A 10,911-nucleotide genomic window follows, 5' to 3' on the forward strand; every position below is an offset into this window, starting at 1 on the left:
GGAGTTAGGGTATAATCGTCTCTGGCACACGCAGCAAGTGTAAGTTTCGCTTGAGATATTTCACCGACCTAAACTGGGTTAGATCGCTGAAACAATTAGATGTGGTCATTGTCCACGCTTCTGCGCCCTATATCAGAAGGGGTGTGATGAGTGACTTATAGATAATGGTTTTCGTTAGTAAAGAGACGACTTTAATTCTCAGTTAAGAGCCTCTCACACGTGGCAATGCAATATATTTCGAAAAGGCTGTCAACTTGAGAAATATCAGAAAGCAGTTGCATGAGCAGTCACACCTTGCATGTAAAGTGTCTTTCGAAAGAGGTTTTTTTATTTCCGAAAGGCGAGTTGCAGATTAATAATGCAGCACGAGTAAGTTGAAATATATTCCCGAAATAGGTTTGCGCTCTCTCAATTGTCGTCACATCTTGCAACTTTTATTTCTGAAACTGATTTCCGAAATTTGACAGGATGGCCTTTCTGGATGTTCAAACAAAGAAATAAAATTTCTCGTTCGCAATTCGACAGCGAATTGCGTGGAAAAGTTGGAAATATTGCCACGTCTGCCACGCTCTTTATGCCCGTATGATACTACGTTTCTTTCTTGTATTTCGAGTGTATTTTACACTGTATTTGTTATATATGATTTCAGTACTTGTGTAAGGGAGTAAGCTATATACCAAAAAATAAACGAAAAACTGACGAAAAACAAACTAGGTTGTTAAAAACAGTCCGACCAACTTGTATTTCGTTCAGTTTTTTTAACAGATGGCTGTATTTCGTTCGTTTTTCTTACACAGCTGTTTGCATTTTGCCAGACGAGTTATTTTCTTAGCATAAACAAAATGGAAATACAATTAAATTAAATACGTTACTGTTTTGCCACTTTAATTTAATTTTTTAATGTAACAAAACTGTTTTACGCAAATTTTAATTTCGTTTATTTGAATTTCGGTAAGGATATGTAAAAACTCAGCTGTTTTTCACACAGACTTTGTTTCTCTCTAACACATTGCCGAATTGTTTTTGTAATTTGACTTTCGTCAGTTTTTTTGTTTGTATTTCAAATGAAAAGTACAGGAAAAAAACGTAGTATCATACGGGCATTACGGTTATTTTAATTTTCATACAAAAAAATCCATTTCTATTTAAGATTAAAAAAAATCCTCAGATTATGGAACAGTACGACCAGGGCATCGAGATGAACTCTCTGAATGAAAATCTGTTGCGCTCGAGTAACTAAAAAAGGCGATTTTGGAATCATCTTCAAAAAGAGCTGACCTCACATCTAAAATTTCAGTCTTCTGAATCGGAGATTCATTCGTGCTCGTTTAACATACTTTGTGAATATATGACCCGCTCAGTAAACATTTTCCAAGCTTGCCGGCTGATTAACATACATCCGTTATCAGAAACACGCTATCAATTTATGACGCGCCCGCTTATTTTCACTTTCTTATTATTTTGAACAGGTTCATATTAAGACCAAAACTTGCGCTTACCTTGATTTTGCCAAATCCAGTTTGGTCCACGTACTACGCGTATACCTGGTTGTATGGCCGGGCGCATTTCAGTCCAATTTACTCTACTTCAATTTTGATACGAAACAATTTTGGAAATCGTTCTAAAAAATTATGCTGTGAAATAGAATAAAATCATACATACACATGTATTAAATATTTTCAATTGATACTTTTTGAAATATGCATGTTCTTAAAGTTCTAGACAGCCGTTAACTACAAACGGCTTTTACGTGAAGATTTTAGTACTGCAGTTACAACAAGAAGATGGCGAGTTATACATATTAGATGCCGCCAGTGTTGCCAGGTCTTCAGCATGGGAAAACGTCCCTCTTGGTTGAAAAAACGTCATTTCCTATCCAAAAACGTCTTTTTCAAATGAATGTACAATAAATTGTTCTTATTTAAATTTTTATTGTATACAAAGGTACATTTTTTTCAAAATATTCTTTTTGATGCAGAAATATTCCTAGAGCATCTAGAGGCGTTCTGCATCAAAAACAAAATTTTGAAAAAATGTCGCTTACGTTATTTTGGTGGTTAGGGCCCGATATATACGTAAGGTATATTAAAATATCATTTCGACAGAGCACATTTAAAATTCATTGTAAACTGGTCTGAGATCGTTAATATAAAAATCATTTTATACATACAATTGTGAACAACTGATTAAGTCATCAACATTTTGATCGATTTTCGCTGTTTCTCTTTCGTTTATTTAATGTTTATTATTTTTCCATAAAATCTCATTAACAATCAACATTAGGGGCTCGGTTGTCGAAAATGCTAAATTACGTTCTGCTAAAAAGGAGCATAGCAATAGGTCCATTCAATATAAAAAAAAATGTTACGAATTGTTACTAGTACTTGCAAGTTTTTACTGGAAATGCATTCAATAACCCAAAATATTTGCAAGAGGGAGCGAATTCGAGAGCGTAACAGCCCGAGAGAGCTGCAAATTCTTGCAAATAAAAAGTTTACTTGCAGGAATTTGCAGGAGTCCAAAAGTAAGGTTATGTTTCAAATTCAAATGTAAACAAACTGTTTAAGAGGATGATTTGATGAAACATAATTAGTGAAATGAAAATATGGATAAAAAATTCAAATCTATTGTATATTTTTTACTTTTATGATGATCAGAACTATTCCCAATTAAAAAGAAAATTGCGCGCCAAAGCTTAACCGTCAGAAAGTGTCAAAATGGCTTAAGTTGCAAGTTTTTACTAGTTTTGCGTTTAATAACTTTTTCTGTCTTAAAAAAGTCGCCTACTTTTTTCTGACGTTTTATGCTGCACAGCTTTTTTGGTGCTTTTGCGAGCAATAGATCAGCTCTACCTGATTTGTCTTTTAATGTGCAATTGCATCATTACAGCAAACCTCGTAACCTCAAGTGCTTACACAACCAGCCTTTGAACAAGGGATCCTTAGTCCGGCTCACAGTGGTTCGGATAGCAGATCTAGCTGGACGAAAGTCAAAATTTTTTTGTTTTTAAAATACTTAATAGTACTTGGAATACATTTCTGACAATACATTCAAATAGAAATTGCATTTATTAAAGCATTAACATATGAAAACAAACAAACAAAGGTAAGTCAACGCCGCCTATTTGAGAACTCTATTTTAAAAGCTGAAATTTAACTTAAAAATTGCTAATTGCACTCACAAATATTTGCATAATTGCAAATTGACTTTATAAACAAAAAATTACACATATTCCGCTATAGATTCAGAGGTCATAACGCAATTTATGTCCACATTGGTATAAGCAAATTTATTCTGAAAAATCGTCGTTTTGATTAATTAAAAAAATAAATTAAAGAGTAGGAAAAGTAAAGGCCGCCGAAGGCCGTTATAAAACCACTTGCATATTATTCTTTACACCTTCGCAAATGCAGAGGGTAAGTTCCATAACCAAGTCTAACCAATTGGCTTAGATATTTACAATTTAGTGACGGTATGTCAAATCTCATATAAATATAAGATCAGTGGCGGATCCACGGGGCAGAGGGGGGAGGGGTTGTGTGTTAAAACAGAAAAATACTTGGAGTTATAAAACCTTTGGTTATGTAAGAGTTAAAAAAAATAGTACCTCGCGAATTTTCTACTTTCTGAAATTAAAAAATTATACAACAGGCATGCAAATCTTTAAGCGCTGTTATAAAATTTTTTCTGAAATTTATTTGTGTTTCTTGCTGTGATCTTAAATTTTAGTCATGGTAAATAAAATCTTAAGAAGTGAGTTGTTTGACATTTGGTGTTGCAGAAACTTCTAAAAGACAACAAGGTGTCCGTGATTATGTGATTAGTAAATTGAAAGAAATATCTGATGAAAATGCTCGTTCCGAAGTAAATAAAGTAAATGACTTTAGATTCGTAATCAGCAACCCAGAAAATCCCCAGATACCCAGTTACATAGAAATCTACCGATTTTTTTAAATTTTCGTCTGCCATATTGGATCCGCCATTTTGAATTTTTGGTAAATGACTTTAGATATGTAATCAGCGACCCAGAAAACCCCCAGATACCCAGTTTCATAGAAATCTACCGATTTTTTTTGAATTTTCGTCCGCCATATTGGATCCGCCATTTTGAATTTTTGATAAGTGACTTCAGATTCGTAATCAGCGACTCAAAAATCTCATAGGTAAGAAGTGGTGTAAAGATCCATCAACGAGTATTTGTTTAAATAGTTTTGTCCAGCTAGATTTGCGATCCGAACCACTGTGCAGCTGCAGCAAAACACAAAGATTGTATAGATTTATTAAGAAAATAATTCAAAATCAGTTCTACTTATAAGATTTATTAACAAAGAAAAATTACAGGGAAGTTAAAAAACGTCATTTTTTAAACAAAAAACGTCCAAACGTCAACAGGGTACAAAAAACGTCCAAATGACGTTAAAAACGTCAACCTGGCAACGCTGGATGCCGCAGGCCTAAGCATGCTAATTCTAAAATGTCTAGGAACAACCACGGTAAACCATCTCAGGGTCTACGTAACCGGAAAGATACAGATCCATATCTGGCCAAGGACTGTCACTCCAGCAACATTCCCAGAAACCCTTTGGGAACTTTTATTCTGTTACAACAACAGTTGAGTGTTCCCATGATAGTGCTGTTACAACAATCCCGGCATTAATGCTATAAGCACATAGATATTAAAATCGTGGCCTTAACGAAATTCCCGCATTTAGAGGACAGTCTTAGTAGCACTCGACCTTGCACTGGTGCTTTCGCAATTGATGCTACTTGAATAGTAGCAATCTGGCATTTGAAACTTATACCAAGATGTTCGGAAAATTGCCCTGAACAACATATCAAAAACGAGAGGTCATATGAAATTTTCCAGATTAACACAAAAAATGCTCAGGACTTATGTTCTATGAATCCTATCTAGAAAATTAAAATATCAGAATAAAGATCACAATCTGGAACAATCCGTTGCTTTGCAATTAAATCGTGAATTTTTCTTAGGTTTTTTTTAGACTCAACAAATGGTAATAAAGGTCTTCCCCAATTCTAAAATCTCATTGCTGAAAAATATGAGGTTTGTTCAATAACATTTCCAGTAAGTACCGGCAGCTCGAGCGTAAACACAAAACTGACTGAAAGTCAAATTGAGAGGAAGAAAAACTTATCAGAAATAGTCATTGAACGCAAAACCAGTAAACTTTCGCCATTCTGAAATTTTTCGATGGGTAAATAAATTATTCCTCAATACTTTCGTTTTACCCATTTGCTTCAAAATTACAGTTAGTAAAAATTTTTGTATTTTGGCACCTGCAAGTTTCTGTAAGTAAAATTAAAATTGTTACTAATTGTTAACATACTTACAAGTTTTTACTGGAAAGGCGTTCAATAACCCAAAAATTTGCAAGAAAGAGGAATTCGAGAGCTTAACAACCCGAGAGCTGCAAATTCTTGCACGTAAAAATTTTACTAACAGGAATTCGCAGGTGTAAAAATATCAGTCATACTTCAAATTCAAATGTAAATAAAGTTATGACGATGGAAAATATTTCCAAAGAAAAGTAAAATTGCACACTTAACCATCAGAAAGGTTAAAATGGCGTCAGTTGCAAGTTTTTACTGGGTTTGTGTTCAATAACTGCTTTTGATAATTTTCTCTAAAGAGCGTGTCAGACGTGGCAATATATTTCGATGCAATAAATTTCGGAAAGGCTGTCAAATTGAGAAATCAGTTGCATGAGCAGTCACACCTTGCATGGAAAGTGTCTTTCGAAAGAGGTTTTTATTTCCGAACGGTGAATTGCAGGAAAAATTTCTGAAATCGCTTTTTGGCTGTTCACACAGCGAATGAGTTTCTGGCAATCTTTCTCGATACTAAAATGCAACCATGGGCGGTGGGGTTGTCGTTTGTTTGCTATTTCTCTTGTAAAAGCGGGAAAATATATGTTATAATTAACATATTTGTCGTGTAAACAATAATTTAACGATTAAGTATATTAAACAAAATAATATATTTCAAGCATTTTTGATATTAAATTCAACAATATTTTTTATCATTTTACACAAATTCGCGATCAGGGCCACACGGCAACACTCGATTAGTTTGACAGCACTTGCAGAAGAAATAAAAATTGCTAGTGCAGCACGAGCAAGTTGAAATATATTTCCGAAATCGATTTTCGCTCTTGCAGTTGCAGTCCCACCTTGCAACTTTTATTTCTGAAACTGATTTCCGAAAGGTGACAGAAAGATCTTTCTGGCTGTTCACACATCGAAATAAAATTTCTCTTTCTCAATTTGACAGCGAATTGCGTGCGAAAGACGGAAATATTGCCACGTCTGACAGGCTCTTTACTCTTACTTTTACTCTCTATTTTTCATTTACTCTCTCATTGCATTCAATAACCCAAAAAATTTGCAAGAGAGAACGAATTCGGGAGCGTAACAACCCGAGAGAGCTGAGAATGAGAATTCTCAGTGACTTGAAATTGGGACTTATATGCAGCGTTGCCAGGTTGACGTTTTTAACGTCATTTGGACGTGTTTTGTATCTTGTTGACTACTATGCAAACCAAGCGTACGCGCTTTTTTTGGATTCTTGGACTAAAGGTTGGTTTTGTAAGCACTTGAAGTTGCGAGGCTTATTGAAATGGTTGCAATTGCACATTAAAGGCCAAATCAGGAAGAGCTGATCTATTGCAACACGCACGCTCGCAAAAGCACCAAAGAAGCTGTAGCAGCATAAAAAAAAAAAACCGAAAAAACTAGGCGAACTGAAATATTGCTATGTTCCTTCTTATCAGAACGTAATTTACCATTTTCGAAACCGGCCACCTAACCAAATGTATACAAGAAAAAAATAATAATACATATTAAAAAATCAACGCGATTCTTTAGCAACTTAAAACTTGCACATTATTACCCTGGATAATAATGGGCTATCAAACTCCATACTCGAAAAAGTTCTTAAAAATCTGAATAAAAAGTTGAAAATCTAGCTGAAACTTTGCAGATTTTTTATAATTTTTGCACAAAGTTTGAAATGTGGATTTATATTTTGTTTGTTATATAATGAGCTAGGCTTTTATGGAAAAATAATAAACAAAAGAAAAACAACCACAATCGATCAAAATATCGATGACTTAATCAGCTGATCACAAGTGTATGTATAAAATGATTTTTATATTAACGATCTCAAACCAGTTTAGAATGAATTTTAAATGTGCTGTCGAAATGGCATTTTAATATACCTTACATACATACTTATGTACCTTTGTATACAATATAAGTTTAATAAGAACAATTCTGTGTGCATACATTTGAAAAAGACGTTTTTGGGTAGGAAATGACGTTTTTTCAGACCAAGAGGGACGTTTTCTCATGCCGAAGACCTGGCAACACTGCTTATATGGTTTTTGTTAGATAGTCAGCTGTATTTGTATAAAAAATAAATAAAAATAAACATAAACCAAACAAAAGGAATAGCCAAAACTGATCCAAATATTCTGTTACTATTATTATTATTATTATTATTATTATTATTATTTCCCTAAAAAAAATAATTGCGAATGAGCCATGGTATATATCAATTTTGAGTAAATATTGATGAATTCCTTCCTTCCTGCTCAAAAAATTTAGAACGTCCGGTACATACACACATATAAATTCAAGACTGCATTTCTACTTAAATTGTTTAACTTCCACAATTTCTACGCAGCGGAATAGCTGCCCTTGATTGTGTTGGCTTAACAAATGAAAAAAGTGGGAAAAAAGCCACGGTAATTTACAAGGCGAACTTAGCACAGTGCGTAGGCAACTGGCTGAGTCAGTGGGATCGTCGGTTCGAATCCTACTGAAAGAAGTCTGATGAGGAAATGTGGTGATTTCCGAAATAGCTATCACTTCTACCATTTTTTCAAATTATTGTTGCTTTCCACGAATAAGTTTTTCATTAAAAACGGCCTCAAGCTCAATAAAAATTGTTGAATATAATTGTTATAAGGCCATAAAATAACAAAAAAAAAACAAAAAACAAATAACTTAAGGAAGAGCACACCTAAAAGTTAAACATTCGAAAAATAGAATTATTAACAAAAACCAACGACCACATGATTAAGCGGGAATTGCAGCGGAATAGCTAGCTGCCCTTGATTGTGTTGGCTTAACAAATGAAAAAGTGGAAAAAAGCAACGATATTTTACAAGACGAACTTATCACAGTGCGTAGGCAACTGGATGAGTCAGTGGGATCGTCGGTTGGAATCCTACTGAAAGAAGTCTGATGAGGAAATGTGGTGATTTCCGAAATAGCTATCACTTCTACCATTTTTTCAAATTATTGTTGCTTTTCCACAATAAGTTTTTCATTAAAAACGGCCTCAAGCTAAATAAAAATGTTGAATAAGTCAAATATAAAAGTTAAAATATGACTTCTATTTTTTCGGTACTTTTTTACTTTAGTTTTATTTTTTTTCAGTCAAATATAAAAGTCAAAACATATTTTTTATTTTTTTTTCGAAGATTGCGTTCGAAAAGCATTTATGGAAATAGGCTAAATGCTGATACGCACCTTATGGATTACTGGGAGAGTAAAAAATTTTTATATCTCCCACTAAGAGGTCTGGCATGTACATATTATACATCAAGTTCCAGCGTCACGAATCAGTGTAGAACGCGCGTTCTCAGCACTAAGCTTATTCTTAGCGATTTGCGATAAAAATTTGTCGGAGCAGAACTTGACAGCTATAATAATTATTAAATTGAATTCCGAATCATTCCTGTAAAAAGGTGAATAACTTAAAGCTTAAATTAAAGAACGGAATATACTTGTAGAAGATAGAAAGGATGTGCATTTTTTATAATAACATATTGTATTGAGAATATGTAAACTGCCATTTTGAACGAAAAAATAAGTCAAATTTTAACTTTTATATTTGACCGAAAAAATAAAAATCAATTTTTAACTTTTAATTTTGACTGAAAAAATAAAAGTCAAATTTTTACTTTTATATTTGACCAAAAAACTAAAAGTCAAGTTTTAACTTTAACTTTTGACTGAAAAAATATCAGTCAAAAAATAACGGTTAATTGCTAACTTTTGAAAAAAGTAAAAAAAAAAATTAAATCATATAGGATTAACATTCCTTGGCTAACAAGCATCACATTGCTACATATATACAAATGTTAAAAATACCCATTCTTTCCGACTGACTTTTTGAATTGAAATTTGAAAAATAACTAATATTTTCGGTCCCTGCATATAACTAATAAGGTGATTTAAAAACAAATGGTTTTGTAAACCTTTTTAATTTTTAATATATTATATATTTTTGTATATATATAATACATTTTTTAAATTCGATTTTTTTTTAACTATACAACACATATATAAAGAGTTTACATCAGATTAAGGACAATTAAATTCTCTATCGAATGACCACCAAATTTTTAAAATGCATGAATGGGTTTTTGATAAGTTTTGATTTAAAAAAAAGCTTAATTTCAACTGTGACCCTTAATAACTCTTGTAGTGTTTCCCCCAAAATAAAATATGCCGTTATGTTCAGCTAAATAATCTCTATCGATGCTCATTTTTTTTTTAATTTGAGAATTGTAGGTATTCTGCAGTTGTTCTAATCTTTGTTTTAGTTTAAAGTTCAATCGGCATAAGTAAAGAATAGGGAAAAAGGAGAAATGGGGTTGAATATAGTTTTAAGTGCTGAGCACACGTATACTAATTTTATATTGCGGAAATATAAATTGTGGAAGATATCTAGGGTTAAATATGAAATTTTGGATTTTGAAAAATGTTAATCAGGTCTTCCCTTAAACTCGTAAAAGCCTCGTAAACCTCGTAAACCTCGTAAAGTTTGTAAATTTACGAGCCTCGTAAAAGGACTGCCAAAATTTGTATGGAGCTCTATTTACGAGCCCCTCGTCAAATTACGACCAGCTTTATGCGCAAACGACCTCGTAAACTTCAGTGTTGCCGAGGGGCCAAAATATTTATACTAAAATGTATGATAAAATAATGAACATAAATGAAAAAATAATAATAAGCCTATAACATGAATAAATTTCACTCATTCCCACGACAGCCGGTTCTACGTACCGGAATGACTCGGGTTTTACCCGCCCAAGGGCTGTTGTTTCGGCAATCTAACCCCGTTTAGGTCGGCGAAGTATCTCAGAAGTTGTCCGTCCATAGGGCTACATTCACTACGAATTCTACTAATCAGGGCTGGCATCGAGTCAAACCCAGGGCCAGAAATCTACACCTGCTGTGAATGCCGGAGACGACTACACCACAACTCCACCTCAGTCAAGTGTAATGCTTGCGAGTTGTGGAGTCACCTTAGAGTCTGCTCAGGACTACGGACACATCGACAGTGGACCACGTCGTACGTGGCCCCCTGTTGCTCAAACAGATCAGCCTCCACGGCTAACCTCAGTCCACCCGAGCAGACTCACACAGTCACCACAACTCAACAACATAATAACACCACAGACCATACCATAGCCACGAAAGACCACATAACACACACAACCGCACCACCACCCACACGCCGCCGCCAACAACTCCTGGTTCCCCCTACAATCTGCACGGTATGTCAGACCAGGATATTCCGTAATGTGACATCAGTCAAGTGCAACACCTGCCTTGGCTGGTGCCACTTTAGGGCATGCTCAGGTCTGCGTACCACGCGAGATTGGACTGGGAACTTCGAGGGCCCGTGTTGCGCTGCTCGGTCGCAGACCTCAACTGCGACGCCTCCCGCCACCACCACAGGGCGGCAACCATCACAGCAGCGCACACAGCCAACGGCGGTAAGAACATTCACATCCCTTACACCCCACATCACGACACGTCTCCCGAACCCCATGAGGCTCCTTCAATTTAACTGCAACGGGCTACAGAGCAAGA

The 10,911-nt window shown here is 34.7% G+C and overlaps 1 protein-coding gene across 3 annotated transcripts in view; it reads right to left on the reverse strand.

Annotated features, from left to right (window-relative positions):
• The window catches only part of mib2 (E3 ubiquitin-protein ligase mind bomb 2), a 170,283-nt gene that overhangs the window by 139,914 nt on the left and 19,458 nt on the right, over positions 1-10,911 (reverse strand). For all 3 annotated transcript variants that reach the window (XM_017628426.1, XM_017628421.1, XM_017628411.1), the window contains one exon: positions 1,500-1,634. In XM_017628426.1, coding sequence (XP_017483915.1) covers positions 1,500-1,566 — 67 coding nt within the window. In that variant the 5' untranslated portion in view covers positions 1,567-1,634. The remainder of the gene's footprint in view (positions 1-1,499; positions 1,635-10,911) is intronic.

This window comes from Rhagoletis zephyria, unplaced genomic scaffold (assembly GCF_001687245.7).
Source record: "Rhagoletis zephyria isolate East Lansing unplaced genomic scaffold, Rhagoletis_zephyria_1.1 Rzeph_scaffold_00075, whole genome shotgun sequence".
NCBI classification, from domain to species: domain Eukaryota; kingdom Metazoa; phylum Arthropoda; class Insecta; order Diptera; family Tephritidae; genus Rhagoletis; species Rhagoletis zephyria.